The 18240-nt window shown below is 41.9% G+C and overlaps 1 protein-coding gene across 1 annotated transcript in view; it reads right to left on the reverse strand.

Annotated features, from left to right (window-relative positions):
- Nucleotides 1-18240, reverse strand: part of LOC133771346 (ras and EF-hand domain-containing protein) — an 81592-nt gene that overhangs the window by 19124 nt on the left and 44228 nt on the right. The window contains exons 5-14 of the mRNA XM_062207093.1: nucleotides 17521-17598; nucleotides 15029-15144; nucleotides 12828-12896; nucleotides 11170-11254; nucleotides 9511-9599; nucleotides 6233-6467; nucleotides 5800-5937; nucleotides 5539-5686; nucleotides 3688-3769; nucleotides 1810-1924 (exon numbers count right to left, since the gene is read on the reverse strand). Of these exons, the coding sequence (XP_062063077.1) occupies nucleotides 1810-1924; nucleotides 3688-3769; nucleotides 5539-5686; nucleotides 5800-5937; nucleotides 6233-6467; nucleotides 9511-9599; nucleotides 11170-11254; nucleotides 12828-12896; nucleotides 15029-15144; nucleotides 17521-17598 (1155 nt within the window). The remainder of the gene's footprint in view (nucleotides 1-1809; nucleotides 1925-3687; nucleotides 3770-5538; nucleotides 5687-5799; nucleotides 5938-6232; nucleotides 6468-9510; nucleotides 9600-11169; nucleotides 11255-12827; nucleotides 12897-15028; nucleotides 15145-17520; nucleotides 17599-18240) is intronic.

An 18240-nucleotide genomic window follows, 5' to 3' on the forward strand; every position in this document is an offset into this window, starting at 1 on the left:
TTTTTTTTTTTGGTAAAGTAAAAGGCAGATGCCACATGCTACCTAATTTGTCTACCATAACTAATTCAAAAAGTCATCTTGAATACAGTTTTCTACCTTTCCAGACCCTATGGAAAGGTGGTAGCCACGCTGAAAAGGTGACTTCACAACATGCAGGTGCTTAGCCAATTATGGCAGTGGAAGCCCTGGCACACACCATGGCTGACAACTTAATGTAAGGGCTGTGAGGAGTCTTCAAAAGTTCACAGAAAATGCACAGAATGAAAAAAACTAGGCACAGATTTTAGATAATTACACCATAATAAACATTTTAATTCTATTTTCTATGAACTTTTTCAAGTACTATCATATTTCACCGTGGCTGATCTTGCTAAAAGATTTTAAAATGAAGGCTAAGTTCAAAACTTCAACAATAAAAAAGCTTTTCTGGAGATCTTAAGTATCAGTGTGTGTGAGTCAGCTGGGATTGTCCCTTACTCTCTGGACTTATTGCTCTAGTCCAGAGAGCTGCACTTATTCCTGCACGTTGGAATTCCTTTCCTGACACAAATCCTTGCGTTAATTTGCTGCTCACTTTGGTGCTTTATTGCAGTAGCAGCCAGTGTTGACTAAGGAAGCTCCATTTGAGCACCCATTCTAACACTAAATTTCTACAAGCAAGTGCCTTATACTTTCTCGGTCTTAGTTTTCTAATGAAAGGTAAAAATAATGTCTCTTACTTCCTTTCTCAGATGTTACAGATGAATATGATAGAAAATTTTGTGAAGTAAAAATGTAACATAAAATAAGAATACATTTCTATTATTTTCATATTCACTGTAAGACATTGACGTTGATATGGATAAGCTGATAATGATATTGATAAGTAAATGCCTATTTATTTATCACTATCAAAGTCTTATTACCAATTGCAGTCATTTTCCACATTACTTCTGTAGTCAGAAAGAGAACATTTATTGCAGAGATCAACTTGAGAGTAAACAAAAACTGTGCTGTCTAGCCACTACTGTTATATAATGCCTGATTAAAATTATAAATAACGTACTTATTGCAAAAGTTGTATTAACCACTGGTTTAGTTTTCAAGAGAGTCTGTTGACAGTAGCTCAACTGTAGATTTCTATTGATCAATAACCTTTGGCAGCATTCTAAATGTGGTTAAAATAATTTGCTACCTTTAAAATTAGTTTACCATGAAATCAAGGGATATGAAAGCATCTCCAGATGGAAGGTACCACCTTATTTAGGCAAGGAAAGCACAGGTGATATGCCACACGTTGGAAATGCCAACTGGTATTTCAGGGGTACCCTAGGGTATCTAAAGACCCACCTTACTTCCAGATTAAGGTTGAGAACACCGTTGGCTCTAGATTTTGGACCCCGGCACACATGCACATCCAGGTGATGTATACCTCTGATTCTGCTGAGTGTGGAAGCCCCTGTGTACATGCAATCATACTATATACCAACCATACCACCTCCTTGCTCGTAAAAGCTTCTTGTTTTTAAATAACCTGCCTTTGCACTTGCTCACCATGGGTTTCTGACCTTATCTATAAGAAAATCCAGAGGTTTTATTCTCAGAAGCCCTCTTCCACAGTGTCCTTTGGGGGAACTTGTGCAACTCCCAAGGAAGAGGCCATAGCTGCCAACTGCCTTTGGAAACAGCCTCTAGCATCCAGTTCAACCTGACAGTTTCAGTCGCTGGCCTCTAATCAAGTTCACTTTGACAGAGACAAGCAGTAGCATTTTCTGAGATGAGCTATCCCGCTCCCGTGTAACTGTCCAGTTGTCCGTTGTGGTTCCTTACCGCAATCATGTCTATCCATTCTCGTACGTTAAGAAAGCTCTTCTCACACGTAACGTCATACAGCAGCAAAACACCGTCCGCTCTTCTGAAGTAAGATTTGGCAATGCTTCTGAACCTGGGTACAGAAAAGGACATAGGTGGTCAGTCTGCTTCATACAGCCTCATTCCCCATCTCTTATGTAGCAAACAGCCGCTTAGTGCTTTGTCCTGGACTACACCCAGCCTCAGGATGGGGACAGAGGAGGAGGGCAGCCCTGCTGCAGAGGCCAGAGCAGGAGCTGGAGGCCCCCGGAGCCCCTCCCCACACTGTGATGTCCCTGCACTGCCCTGCTGTCACAAACAGCATTAAGGAGGCTGCCGGTGGCCTGGCCTCGTGCCCAGAGGCTGAGCCTCCCAGGCTGCCCGCTGCCCACCCGCGAGTGAGGGGAGGGCGAGGGGCAGCCACTGCTGACAGGAAGCAGGCGGCCTCTGCCCTCCTGCTCCCACACGTCCTCGCTTGGAAACTTCTAGCAGCAGTTTGAGCTACCTAAGGAGGAGGCGTGCGGGAAGGGCATGTCCCATCCCCACGGAAGGCTCCTGGGGGCAGAGGGGGCCTCTCCCAGCAGGGGTGGGCGCCCTCCTCAGCCTGTTCTCTTCCCACCCACACCCCCAGGCAGGGTTGGAAATGAAGGACTTTTTTAACCTTTGTTTTTGTTTTTTAAAAATAAATCTGTAAAATCTCAAAAAAAAAAAAAAATCCTTTCCGCTCAATGTCAGTCCCAATTGATTTCTTCTGATGCCAGTCCCAGTGGAGAAGAATCTAACACAAAATAATGCCAAAAAAATTGCCATCTCCACGGCCTTGAATGGCCCAGTGAAAGTTAACAGGATGGAAATCTGGGTGACTGATCTGGAAAAGTCAATCATTTTCTCCACAATCTCAAGAACGTCTACAATCCCCAAAAAACAACCAGGACAGGGTGTAGGACATAAGTTCTAGAAATTTCAACCTCAGCAAAAAGCTACCAGAACCCACATGTTGGACCAAGAGGAGCCTGGGAGGAGAGCACATTTGAGAAAAATTGCCTTTATGGTGGTGGATAGGGAATGTTTTGGTTATGCGAAAGAACTGACAACATCCAAAATCACAACGTGCCAGAACACTCATGGGGTGGAAGGAATGTCTGAAGGAAAAAGCACATCTCAGCACACATGTCTTCACTCTGAACCAAGTGGAAAATGTGTTATGAGTGTTTCAGTAAGGCCATGTCAACCACAAATATTTTTTAAATGCTGAAACTCCCAGTCTGCCTGAGATTATAACCTCCATGAGGGAAGGTATTTGTGTCCATTAGTTCACGTTTTCATCTTACAACACAGAATGATGCCTGCTGCAGTGGCAGACACTCCCATACTTCTGTCGAATGACTGAATACATTCTGTTCCCAATGAGCCAGACAATATTAAAACCTGTTTCTAACCATGCTCATGGGCAATGAATGCGAGGTAAGGTAATTTCACCATATGTGAGTCTGCTGGTAGATCTGCACCAGCAAATGGATTCTCTTCTCCACCATTTACAGTTGCACAGCTAAGTAGCCCTCACACCATTACTGCATTGGGAGTGTTGCCTCATCTAAATTTTGTCATTAGTAAAGAATCCTCTTTGTAACAAGCAAACATCAGTTCAAAGGAAGCATAAACATCTTCTCCCACAACTGACACAGAAATGAAGAAGAGGATGTAGACAAAGATCAGTATTCATGAAATTATAATACATAAACAATTTTATGTATAAATTACCTTAACTTTATATAATTAGTACAAAAACACTAAGTGCCCTGCAAGTCTTGTCTATGCAAACCTAAGCAGAGTTTGAAGAGTTGTTCAAGTACTTGCCTCTCCTGACCAGCCGTGTCCCAGAGTTGCAAAACTGTTCGCTCTCCATCTACAATGAGAGTTTTCATTTGGAAATCAACTCCTGAAAAGGAATAGGAGAGTGGAGAACATGAGATAAATAATCCATGGGATTGTATGTTTAAGCTGTCCTCAGATGAGACAAAGCCAATGAGCCAGAGCTTAGTGAGATAAAGAGGAATAAACATGACCTTCATGAAGACTGGCCTTTAATGGTAAGTAGAAGTCAGACCACACATCATGTGCAGATGCACCATCTACAAGTTGGTTAAACTGGGGATGGTCCAACCTAAGGCCAAAGTGAAAATTCCTATTTTTATAGATGATTAGAGAGAAATTAAGTTATATGTGTGTGTGCTTACATGCAAGAATGTGCATGTATATATCTGTATTTATTAGGGTACATCAAAAATTGTAGAAAGTGGAATTAAAAGATAAATTTATTTTGGTGCAAATGATTTTGAAACACATACAAACGGGGTCTTCAAAAAGTTCATGGAAAACATATATTATGAAAAAACTATTCATGGATCTCAAAATTTTTTTGGCATCAAAATAAATTTATATTTTAATTATGTCCTTTCATGAACTATCATATATATATATATGTAGGTAAATCTATATGTATGTGTGCATGTGTTTGTGTGTATATATAAATGCATGTGTGTAAACACATGTAAACATACATATGTGTTATAGCCTTTAGCAACCAAATAACAAACTGTAGTCTTGTTGTGTGTTGAATTGATGTGAACTTTCAGCTTTGTTATCTCGAAGGGTGTATCAGAGAACCATAAATTTACATAGACGCCCATTGTAAAGAGGCCAATCTGTTCTAACATTTCTAGTTAACAAAATAACTCTAGAAGAGTAAAGTAAATAAATGATAATTTTCATATCTTCAGCTTCTTTTACTGACTATTATACAAATATGTGAAGTCAGAATAATATGGGGCGAGCACTGTGGTGTAGCAGGTGAAGCCGCCGCCTGCAGTACTGGCATCCCATATGGGTGCTGGTTGGAGTTCCGGCTGCTCTTTTTCTGATCCAGCTCTCTGCTGTGGCCTGGGAAAGCAGTGGAAGATGGCACAACTCTTTGGGCCCCTGCACCCACGTGGGAGACCTGAAGGAAGCTCCAAGCTCCTGGCTTTGGATCGGCCCAGCTCTGGCCATTGCAGCCAACTAGGGAGTGAACCAGTGGATGGAGGACCTCTCTCTCAGACTCTCCTTCTCTCTCTGTGTAACTCTTTCAAATAAATAAATAAATCTTAAAAAAAAAAAAGAATCATACATATTCTCTTTATTCTGCTGTGAAGGGAACCTGTATTCAGCCATGACTTTGGTCATGACAAACTGACCATCAATACTGTCACTTTATCAACATCAAATGACACCTTAACAGAAAGGCTTGCTTTCCTTGGTCACCCTGTATAAAAACTGTGTCTCTCACCAAGCCTCATTTTTTAATTGTTCCATATGGAGGTAAGTTCCTTGCAGGCTGGAATTTGGTCATTTTAGCACCTATAACAGCATCCAGTTTTTAGTACGGCTCAGGAAATTATAAAGAATAAATGAATCTGACATCTCAGCCTCTAAACTTGGTTTGGCTGATCTGTAGTCCTTCCCTTCCTAAAGTCAGCCTTGGCCAAAACAGAGGACAGTCCTACAGATAAAGACACAGGCACACATGTATATATATATGCACACTTACACATACAGAGAGAGAGAGAGAGAGAGAGAGAGAGATGTTTATCTGTATCAGGATCCATAAAACCTTAAAAAAACCTATGTAAAGAAGGTAATTTTCCCATTATTAACTGAAATTGGGCATACCCAGGGTGGCACTGGTATTTCCTCGAAATTCATTCTTGCAAAGTCTCATGAGGAAACTGGACTTCCCCACAGCAGCGTCCCCAGCAAGCACAATCTTGTAAGCCTTCTGTGGGCTAGACAAGTTGGGGCTGTCATTCTCCGTGTCTGTCTAGGGGAAAAAGCCACAGTGGGTGACACAGGTGGTGCCAGTTTGCTCCTGAAAACATAACATGGCACAGAAAATCAAGTGTTCATGAGTAAGGGTTATGAGAGACTACCTACATGGGGTGAAAGTGCTGAGATGGGTCTTCTTATTGAACCAACCACGCTGCCTTCACTAACAGATCCTTGGGATTTCCAGTCTAAGACAGCAGCCACACCTTCAGAGCCGTATGCCTCTTCATCCCTTATATCAGGGACCTATTTAAATTAAAAACAAGGAAAAAGGCCAGCAGTTAGAAAAGTCCCTCATGACACATGCACATCATAGATTAAAGAGACAAAAAAACACATAGCTGAATTTACAGTCCATCGTTATTGCTATGGAATAGACTTACATATGAGGTTCCTTCCTTAATGTAGAAAAAAAATTCTACTGACTGAACTTCCTAATTATAACATTTAAAATGGATTTCTATAACAGACAAAAGTCAAATATGGTGAGAGATTTCTGACAGAGACAAGGGCTACGAACGTGGTAGTTTCTGGAGCTTACATCTGTGTCTGAAGCATCGCCTGCAAAGCTCTCCTGCGCCCCGTGCGACCTCTGAAATCCCGGCTGGTGTTTGTATTCCACCTCTGAGTCGTACTCGTTGGGATCCCTCAGGGTAGACAAGCCGCTGTCAAAGCAGCTCTCGGGCAGGCTGTCAACTTCACAATTCATCCTGTGCATAGGATCGCAGAGGGCCAATGAGTCACAGTCCTCATCCATATAGGAGGAGCGGGACGACCTGGCGACAGAGGAGCAGACTGCTTGACCTGAGGGCTGGCAAATCTTGACTGCACAGACAGGCAACAGCCAGGATGGAGTCAGGAAGATCAAAATTCTCACTTTTGCTGAGAGCCAGGATGGAGTTCATGATTAAGCATTGGGGCAATAACACTAGTACATCCTATACAAGAATCAATTCACACAAAGGCCCTCAAATCAAACAGTTATTCAACGAAGCTAACTTTTAAAAGTCACCTTCTTTGTGTCCTCATAGAAAAAGTGCCCAAGATGTAAAGTGCAGCCTCAAGTTGTGTTAATAAATGTGTACACAGAGTATGTGAGCCTTTTAATGTTAATGGAGGGTCACATCACATTCCCAATCATGTGTTAAGATTTCCAGAGAACACCTCAAAGGGCATGCTAAGAACCCAGGCAGGACAGCCAATCATGATTGTGTGAGACTCAACACTCTTGGCTATGAGGATCAGGTTAGTCAACTTAGGTCTGAATGGTTTCCCTCTTCAAATACTTAAAGGGCTGACACGTGTAGAAGAGTACGTTCTCTCTCAGGTTGCACAAGACAAAATAGAGCCAAGTGGTAAATTTTTCTGGAGGTCATATTTCTTTATTTGAAAGGCAGAGTTACTGAGAGCGGGGGGAGAGAGAGATCGATCGATCTTTCCTCTGCTGGTTTACTCCCCAAATGGCTGCAATTGCTCAGGCTGGGCCAATTGAAGTCAGCAGTCTGAACTCCAGTTGGGTCTCCTGTGTGGGGGCAGGGACTCAAGCACTTGGGCATCTTCTGCTGCTTCCCAAGGCACATTAGGAAGGAGCCAGATCAGAAGCAGAGCAGCCAGGACTTGAACCGGTGCTCATGTGGGATGCCAGCATTGCAGGCAGAAGTTTAACCTTTTGCTTCACAACGCCGGCCTCTAGGGATCATGTCTTTCATCAACTTGGTGAAAATACTGAACAATGGGAAAAGTGTGGTTCTGAAATGAGATGCATTTTCTGACACTCAGTGTCTACACATAGTCTGGAAACACCCTGAGAAGAGATGTTTCACGGGAGATGTCTCAGACAAAGGCTAGACCTCCTGACTACAGATTCTTGCATTTGTGAAGCTGCTATTTTTTATGAGTGAGGGAAAAATTAACACCAAACAATAAAATTCAAAGAAATTGCATTTACATTTGCTTTTCCATTTTGTTTTTGTAAGAATCCAAGTTTATACTTAAGTAACATTGGCTATAGCTTATTTAGCATCTGCATCATCCTAATAGCATGCAACATGGAAAAGGTAGAATCAGCAAGGTACTAGGTCTGCAAGTGGGAGAAATAAGAAGAAATAAATATGCCTAGGATATATTTATAAATAAGAATATGTGCATCTCAAACAAAACCACATTTGTGGGACTGGGTCAGTGGTGAAGCAGGTTACACCACAATTTGCAATGCTGGCATCCCATATTGGAGCACCTATTTGAGCCCCAGCTGCTCTGCTAGTGACTTGGCTCCCTGTTAATGTGCCTGGGAAAACAGCTGAGAATGGCCCAAGAGCTTGAGTCCTTGCCACCCGTGTGGGAGGCCCAATTGGAGTTCAGTCTCCTGGCTTCAGCCTGGTGGTCCAGTCCCAGCTGATGGGACCATTGGGGGAATGAACCAGTGGATGGAAGATCTCTTTCTGTCACTCTGCCTTTCAAATAAATAAATAATTAAAAAAATACATTTGTGCCATTAGCAAATGTTTAAAATTCACTGAAAAAGTGACTCAACCACCATGCTCTCAACATATTGTTTAATTATAAAGCCTTTATTCTGAGGCAGGAATTTAATATCATACCTCAATCTACGTCACTAGATAGGTGTGGGGGGGTGGGTAGGTGTGTATCTGTATATATTTTTGCTTCATTTATGAAATTCTTCTGAAATGGATTAGTTTGTAAGGCACATAAGAACACCATTCTCAGAGTACAAACCACTTTAGCTCCCTGTTTTCAATGGCCAGAGCTGAGCTGAGCTGAAGCCAGGGACCAGGAGCTTCATCTGGGTCTCCCAGATCGGGGCAGAGGCCCAGTGAGTTGAGCCATCTTCTACTGCTTTCCCAGGCCATAACAGAGAGCTGGATCAAAAGTAGAGCAGCCAGGACCCAAACTGGTGCCCATATGGGAGGCCAACACTGCAGGCAGTGGCTTTACCCACTATACTGCAGCACCAGCCCCCATAAATAAATAAATCTTAAAAAAATGATCACCAATAAGCCTTCCTTTCTGGAATGGCAACTTGACCAATTGCTATCACAAGGATATTAACCACATTATGTTTATACCAAACCTACCCAAATGAAAATTGCTTGAACACTGAGTCATAAAGTTGCAAAGAAATAGAGCACTGGAAACCTTTTATTTATGCTTTCACTTTCATCTGCAAACTCGAGAATCCTACAAGATTAACTTAACTAGGAACACTAGACAACCACAGAAGTACTTTTCAAGTGTTTATTAGTAGGTCTCCCAAAATATAGCCCCCAAATCTTTCACTTGATATTGATTAAATAGTACTAAATTCTAACATTTGATAAGTCTATGTGACTCCTTCAGTGTTGTAGCTCGTGAAGCCACTAGCCAGATTTCTGTTTCAAGGGTTTCCTTTGCCTGGGCACAACTCACAAGACCTCTTAGACACTTACAGACCGTGACAACAGTTTCAAGTTCCTGTACTACATAAACTGCAACGTCATCTGCGGTAACCCCAGAGGCTTCCCTGAAACATCTCCTACAGAATCCACGTCTTGTTACATGGAATTAGGGAACAAAGGAATGGTGGGGCATCAAATGACATCAGAATATGTTTAAAAAAAACACTTTACTGTCTCTGAAGGATTTCTACTTTTAATTTTTACATGGTTCGTGTCTCAAAACATTAAAGTAAGATCCTAGAAAACAGAAATTAGAGCCCCAAATATATTACATTATTTTAATTCATCTGTATGGAAATTGGCCTTCCTTTTACTTGACCTAGAATTCAAATTAAAAAAAAAAAAAAAACAGATGTTAACATACCTGTCATAGCCCAGAGGTTGAGGAGAATGACCATTAAATTTAAGACTGCTTCTAGAAATTGTATTCCCTGGTGATATGTTATTTACACGCTGTAATATATAAGTAAGTATTTGTTATTCCATGTAAACATTTCTCTCTCTCTCTCTCTCTCTCTCTCTCTCTCTCTCTCAAACACACACACACACACACCATCTTCAAAAAGTCCACACAAAATGCATATTATGAAAAAACTAAGCATGACAATCAAGTGGAAAATTGCAGCAAAGATACCAACCTTTTCTCTTTATCATCTAATCTAAGTCTAAGCCTTACTGCATATTCCATTAAGCAGTGCTCTAATTCGCTAGATTTGCTAGGAACCTGGAATACCAACTTCCTTGGACTTAAATCTTTTCAAACCACAGCTCCTCTGCTGATGATATCACTACCATAAAGAATATTCAATCCATCAACCAGCCAGAAGTACTCTCTCCCTCTTTTTCTTTTTTTTAAAGATTTATTTTATTTGTTTGAAAGATAGAGTTACAGAGAGGGGTAGAGCCAGAGAGAGAGAGAGAGAGAGAGGTCTTCCATCCGCTGGTTCACTCCCCAAATGGCCACAACGACCAGAGCTGAGTTTATATGAATATAGGAACCAAGGAGCTTCTTCCAGGTCACCCATGTGGGTGCAGGAGCCCAAGCACTTGGGTCTTTTTCTACTGCTTTCCCAGGCCATAGCAGAGAGCTGGATTGGAAGTGGAGCTGCCGGGACTCAAACCAGCACCCATATGGGATGCTGGCACTGCAGACCAGGGCTCTAACCGGTCCCTCTCTCCTTCCTTTCAAGTGAGCAATATTTTAGCTCTGCTTCCGTGAGATTTTCCACTTGTTCTTACACTATCTACCGGCATACATCTTTTTTTTTTTAATTTTTTTTTTATTTTTATTTTTTGACAGGCAGAGTGGACAGTGAGAGAGAGACACAGAGAAAGGTCTTCCTTTTTGCCGTTGGTTCACCCTCCAATGGCCACCGCGGTTGGCGCGCTGCGACCGGCGCACCGCGCTGATCCGATGGCAGGAGCCAGGTGCTTATCCTGGTCTCCCATGGGGTGCAGGGCCCAAGCACTTGGGCCATCCTCCACTGCACTCCCTGGCCACAGCAGAGAGCTGGCCTGGAAGGGGGGCAACCGGGACAGAATCCGGCGCCCCGACCGGGACTAGAACCCGGTGTGCCGGCGCCGCAAGGCGGAGGATTAGCCTAGTGAGCCGCGGCGCTACCGGCATACATCTTAACTTCCTATGACATTAAACACTCAAGGCAAAGCTCATATTTTATACACCTTTCTTTGGTTCTAAACCATCTAACAAAAGACTTGGTTGACGTAGAGGCATTTATCTCTGCAGCAGGGTAACATATTTTTCTAATTTGGAAAAATATTGCCTTTTGCTATTTTATGGAAATAACTTCTCATTATAAGGATCTACATAAAAGTATTCTCTAAGAAATTAAGTTATTTTCATCCCCTTCAAATTATTCTAATACTACAAGGACTGAAATGCATCGTAAAACGAGATGGTATACCAAGGATTACTACAAGGACTGAAATGCATCGTAAAACGAGATGGTATACCAAGGATTACTACAAGGACTGAAATGCATCGTAAAACGAGATGGTATACCAAGGATCTGCTGAACTTGCTGCAGCTGTTTTCAAGGGCACTCCTAAGACCGTCGTTACTGTCACGAAGCTTCCGGTTCGCTGTTCTGCAGAGTAAAGAGACAGATAATGAGTAAAATGCGGATCGATACCTCCACTACTGTTCCATATCCGGCCTTCAGAATGTGGAATCGCTCACCCCCCTTTTGCAACTTTCTACCACTTCCCTTCACATCTCATAAATCGAGATCCTATTCTTTATTCAAAGTACAACACCTTAATTGATTTGTTATCTTTCTTTGGAGGTCTCATGGTGTTTTAGGAATGAATTGGCAATGCTGTGGACCTCAGCAGCTCAGGGAGCCCCCCGGAGGCCTGAGCCCGAGGGCCGGCTCTCCCACCCCTGTAGCCGGCGTGGATGCAATGTGACATCATGCTTTCTTTGTCCTCCTGGCTACGCCTGGCCTGGCGCTGTTCCATCAGGCACTGTCTTGTAGCAGGTGTGCAGGTTGGTGTTGATCTCAGACAACTTCGGGCTCAGATCCCAACACAGGTGCTCGCTTCCTTGTGACCTTCAGAGCCTGAGCTGCCCCTTCTGCACGGGGAGGACAACAGCGGGGTTGCTGCCTCACAGAGCCGCTTATCTTCCCTTGTTTCAGGCCTGTTCACCCTTCAGAGCTCGGCTCTGTCCTCACTTCCTCCGGGAACATATTGATGCCCTTCGTGGAGAGGTCAAGGCCTCCCTCAGGGCACAGGTGCCTTTCCTTTACCACCCCTCCCCCATTGGCACTGCATATTTATGTCTGAACACTTGACCAGTTTCTGTTTTCCTCCCCAATGAGCTCATGCAGAGGAAGACCCCACCCCCCCTTCTGCTTGTGGTTCTTGCCCTGGCTCCTGGAATACCTGACCTGAAAAGGTGCTGACTGAGAAACCTGTTAACCGAAGGAATGAATAAGAGAATCCCAGGATTGTTGTAGTCACTGAACGCCATAGCTGGCACAGGTGAGGCCTAAGAAGCATTCGAAACGGTAACAACAACAACAACAAATTCCGTCAAGTCTGACTGTGATTGGTTTGAAGGAACTTAAACGAGAAGAAAATACTGCCTGGGTAGAAAATAAAGACAGTAGATAGGGAGGTGGAGGCGGGGCGGGCCAGGCCCTCAGAGCATGGACTCGTTGTGACTTCATTATGAAGTTGACAGAGCAGGAGCAATATTTCTATATAGCGAGAAAATAAGAAAACCTACGAAAAACAGGCCTCTAGGGGCTGGCGCTGTGGCACAGCAGGACAACTCAAGAATGACTGCAGAGGCACACGTCTCGCACGTACCAACGTTAAGAAGTCTGGCCGACTCTCGACGTAGAGAGCAGCAGAGAAAGCTGAGAGATGAGGGCCATGACTCTTTACTGAGGCATAATGCAGACATATGCTCACATCAGCAGACTTGCAAGGACTTTCAGGGAAGAATACGCTATTTCTTGCATTTGAATAATTTACTTAGGATTAGAAAGATCACAAACCTGGCAGATGCACGGAAGGCACTGTAGTGAAACACACACACTGACCTGTGAACCCAGACTCCATATAGGACAACTGTGTTGTACGTGGCATGTGTTTTATTAACAAAAGAAAAGTGGAATGCAAATGTAATGAGGGTTTTATATGAGAACTTACTGCAGTATTTCAATTTGCCTCTCAAGACTATTTCGATCTTCTGTGTACTCTCGGATTATTTCCAGATCCCTGTAAAATTATATTTTATGTTTGAATGAGAATCAGGCGTCAAGTCCTGCCTTCCTTGCACCTACCCTCCCAGGTCCTTGCTCACCTTTTCTCAAAGATGTGTGTCCTTGCCCCTGGTCCTGCCTCATCTGTGCTCCTGCCCTGTTCTTCTGTGACATGAGCAGCCTCTCCCAAGACTCCACAAGCACACCCACACCCCATGCATCCTCCTGCCGGGTTCCACCCTCCTCTGCCACACTCAGCACCCAGCGGCCTGGTTATTTTCCTCACTGGACCTTAATTCTGAGCCCTTGGTCTGCTCCTGACCGTCCCCTCCCTCCCCCCAGGCAGGTGTGGTACAGCATCCCTTTACTCCTCTGAACTTCTCTGCCCACTCCAAGCCTTACAGGAGTCGACTTTAAAAAGTTCATGGAAATTGAATTAAAATATAAGTTCATTTTGGTCCAAAACAATCTGAAGTCCCAACACAGAAGACAAATGTGCATTATTTTAAAAAGTATGCATGGATTTCAACTCCAGCTGGTTTCTCTTTTCCTGTGACTCTTTGTCCTTTCCCTAACTTAACCTCACCCCTGCTTTTCCTCCCCACCTCACCCAAAAACCACAGAACCAGGCTTTCTGGGATCCCCAGCGACTCCAGTTTTACTGCCTCTGTTGCTTTATTATGGAAGCCCTGGGCCTCTTCCTCCAACTGCACTCAGAACAGGTGCACTCACTGTCACCCAAAAGCCCCATGCTCAGCAGACAAACCCCATCACCAGCTTTCCAAAACTCTTGGGTTTCCAAGTGTGTGCACAAAAACCTGTCCATTTGCATCCTGGACGGTAAAGCTAAAACTTCTCGACTGGCTGTAGGAATTCAAATTCCTTAACCAAAAATTCTGGGCCCTTATGTTATAGTCTTAAACTAACATTTCAACTATTTATTTCTTTACATGTTAACAGCCTTCCGCTTCAAAATCTCTGTTTAGTGGCCTGACCACCTCTCTCCAAACCAGCCTTATCCTTGCCCCAGGTTTTGGCTGTTGCCTCACCTGGAACACCTGCGACACTCTCTTTCCCCAGGTATAACGTGTGCATGCTGGAAGTGCCTCTCCCCTAGGGTCCTGGGGGTTGAAGGAGTTACACCTGTCCGGCTGAGCACAGCTGCTGGCCATGGCAGTGCCACCAGCTTCCAGTTGCTGGTGCTGCCCTCAGGGCTGCTTCCTCCCCACTTGCCCAACACAAACCTGTTCCCCAAGTCTCTGCTTTTAAAAAAATTCTTCAGCTCTTCTAAATGGAAAGAAAACTCTTCTGTGACACCACACCAATAAAACCCAGCTGTGACACTGTAGGTGATATTATTTCTGACACTGTTCATGTCTGTAACTTTCCTTTTTTCAAATAAACTTGAAGTTTCCAAAAAGCACAGACCACACCTTTTTTTTTTTTTTTTTATTTACTTCAAATTCCTAACTCTTTCTCTAGCTCAGGGACCTGTATATAGTAAATACTTAATAAATACTTTACTGTTTTCTATTATAAGATCTTAATTCTGATTAACGTTTGTGGAAAAAAAAAAGTAAAATGTATATTTCCCCCCAGTGTACATGTACTGAGGGACACACATATGTAAATGTCTATACGTTCTATACTTATAATAAGTCCCTCTACAAATATCCATGTATATATCCATTATATACATGCGTGTGTGTGTGAGTGTAGCAGGGGTTATTAATACCATACTGCAAAATGAAGAAATTAAAAAATAAAAGTACTTGTCTAACAAATCTCCTTTTCCCTTGTTTATGTTTTATGGTCAGGATTCCTACCTGCAAGGAGCTTTAATAAGCACCGACTCTCGACATTTTAGGATTATTCTTCTAGCTCCCAGAGAATTCAACCATTTTACTAAGCAAGCCCTACACTGTCCTAAACAGCCAATAATTAAACAAATTAGTCTGTCCCTTTAAAATAACTGAAAACACAGAGAACTAGGAATTGTGACACTGAAAGCAAAATAGAAAGTAAAGACCACATAAATAAAGTTAACGGGCACTCCTTTAATCTTACAGAACCGAGATTCATTCACACAGATGATCAGCTCAGCAAACACTGCACCCAAACTGAAAAATAAAACGCAAAGTTTCCTACCTCTCAGAGTTCAGACTTTGGTTAGCATAATCACTTCTCAGAGCGTCTAATTCACTCTGAAGGAAGGCTATGCTTGTCTGTGCTTCTAAAAGATCTTTTTTAACTTTCTGATTTTCCTAGAGAAAAGAAGAAGTACAAGATATTAGATTTAGTGTCTTTAGCCTGGGAGAAATGAAGTGAAGTGAACTGGATCCTCCCACATATCACTCCCACTTTTCCACTATTCCTCAGATCTTACTGTTCAAAGAACTGATTGTCAATTCATAGTAATTTCAAATTAATGTAACTTATTACATTATCAAAAATCTACATCCTCAATGCCATTCTTCAGTTTTTTTTATACTTGACATTAGGCACCAAACAATAGAGGCTTTAGGAAGTTTTTTGGCAAATTAACTGAGATGAAACCTTTGAACACCTACTTTACTTAATGGGAGCTACAAAAGTAATTTTAAACAATCTGTGCAATTAACAGTAGCTATTATAAGATAGATTTTTTTTACAATAAATCCTATGACTTTAACATTATAAGCTTTGCACTTAAAAATAATTCAGTATGTTAGAAAATTTCTATATTTTTCTTTAAAAAAAAAAAAAGATCCTTAGAGGCCTCTGGTTCAAGGTGGTGGACTGAACACATGATTTTATTTTCTCCTTTCTGAAACTGAATTAGCACTGAAATACCAAAGGAAATGGATGCTAATGGAAGAGGGGCTGATGAACAGTCAAGTGACTTAGACACATGCCTGGAAAATGGAAACTGGATGGAAATGTCCTCCCAGGGAAATCCAAAAGTGTGCTGAAGGCTCTACCCCAGAGCACAGAAGACAGAGAGCTGGGATCAGAAGCAGAGCTTCAGTTGTAATACCAAGATACTTCTCCAGGCCCTTCCCCCAGCAAGAACAGCAGCCGACCAGAATCGATTCCAAAGGCAACAAGACAGAGCTTGTGGTTTTAAAAGCGAATGAATGACTCCCATAAGGAAAGCCGGAGCTTCTCTCTGAATATCCCTGCCCCACGCGTTCTGTATCTGGGGCTGACAGCCAGCTTCAACTGAGCTCTCAGAAAACACTTCTCAAGGGAGAAGCCTGGAGGTAAACAGGTTGTTTGTCTGGTTGCAAGGGCCTCCTACACTAGTTCCCTAAAATAATCAATGTAACCTTTCCCTTCAAACTATGAACAGATTACAGAGATCATCAAGGATTGCCAGGTATTTAGAAAACAAACAAACAACAACAACAAAACACAGCAAAAGGGAGAGAGAGAGCGATAGAAAGAGAGGGAGAGAGAGCTACAAAGACTTAAATGAATAAATTCCAGAGAAGTGGGCTTTATAGACAAGTTTTCAATAAATTGTGAGGGGCATACAGATATATTCAGATATTAAAAACTGAGAAATTTTATTTCTCACATACCCTTTCCAAAGAATGTCCCTAGGAATGTACCATACCAAAATGAGGATGAACACCCAAAAGAAGAAAAACTGTGACACAAAAGTGTTACAATTCAGTGAAAGACCCAACGAAAATAAGTTCAGGGATGACATATGAGTATCAAGTCCCAATCAGTCCTGTTAATAACTGAAATGTTATGGATTTCAAAATTAACATTTCCAGGGAGAAAAATAAAACAAATTTCACGAATTGGGAAAAATAAATAAGAAGTCTTAAAATATCACTGATAATAGTACAGTTTTTTTTAAAAAAAAAAAAAAAACTTATTTACTTTATTTGGGAGAGGATGGAGGGGAGACAGACTTTCTCTCATCTTCTGGTTCACCTCCCAAATGCCCTTAACCAGAAACTAATAACCCAATCAGAAAATCCAAGAAAACCAAGTAACTCTTTGAGAAGTCATGATCCAAATATAAAGGCAACTATGGCACATCAACATTTGGAATACAGGGAATTCACTTGACCAGACTCTGGAACCTTCTTTTGAGTCATATAGGGAAAATGAATGGAGAAGAAGAAATGCAAGCCTACAACCTAGTACCGAAGGTCATAAAAAAGAAAATGTCCGTTACTTACTTTAAAATTTTGGAATCAATCTAAAATCAAAGTAAAGAAAATAAGAGCAAAACAGATGTAAATGTTCTCAACTCCGGCAACTGAATTAATAAAGATATGGTCAGCAGAAGATGTAAAATGGGCTGGAATAGAAAAGTTGGAGGGAAGGCAGCACAGTTACATCCTTTGCAAAAAGCCTGGATGCAAAAGAGCTGAGGGGATAAGAATGGCATTTACCTATGCTGTGGGAAGTCCCTGTTACTTTGAATAAAAAAACAAATAACAGCATTCACAATGGGCAGCATATCACTGAGACCAAAACCCAGTATAAATAATATCTTTGCTCACAGACATTTTAAAGACCTTCTCTGATTGGCCTATTCATTTCTCTTTAAGCTTCTATTCCTGAAACAGTGACATAGCAGCACGATTAAGTTTTTGTTGTCTAACAGGAAGTGTAGGTTAATAAAAAGTGATTCTTACCATTGATAAATCATAAATTTGTTTTTTTAGTGCAGTCACATCTTCCTTTTGACTTATGTGTTTTGATTGTTCTTCAAGCTGAAAGAGCAAATGAAAGCTGTTGAATTACAAATTCACTTCAAATTGCTTTGGATAAGTGTAGGGGTATCCTTGAATAACAATATGAGAATTATAGAAGTCTTAAATTTTCAACATATATTATTTTGTATATTACTAGCCTACATAAAATGCATAAGGATTTGTAGGTTTGTTTTAAATGATTTAAGCATTTATAAAAGATTTTAGTGTTAAATGGATTTTCTTGAAAACAACTGAAAGGCCATTTTTGGAAAACACTCAACAAGTAGGCAACTCAATTTTAGCTTTTTTCAATTATGTTCCACTCAAGCCTGGACCTCTATGTTCTGCTTTATAAATTCCATACTTGATACTTCTTGTTCTGTATTATAAGTATTTAAGAATGTCTTAATCTCCCTTCTAAATTGGAAGACTTTTTAAAAGCAGAATTCATGTCAGATTCACCTATGTTTTCTCCATGGCAAACTCAAGAAATGCTTATTGGCCGGCACCGCGGCTCAATAAGCTAATCCTCTGCCTGCGGTGCCAGCACACCGGGTTCTAGTCCCGGTCGGGGCGCCAGATTCTGTCCCGGTTGCCCCTCTTCCAGTCTAGCTCTCTGCTGTGGCCCGGGAGTGCAGTGGAGGATGGCCCAAGTGCTTG

Source organism: Lepus europaeus, chromosome 12 (assembly GCF_033115175.1).
Source record: "Lepus europaeus isolate LE1 chromosome 12, mLepTim1.pri, whole genome shotgun sequence".
Classification (NCBI taxonomy): domain Eukaryota; kingdom Metazoa; phylum Chordata; class Mammalia; order Lagomorpha; family Leporidae; genus Lepus; species Lepus europaeus.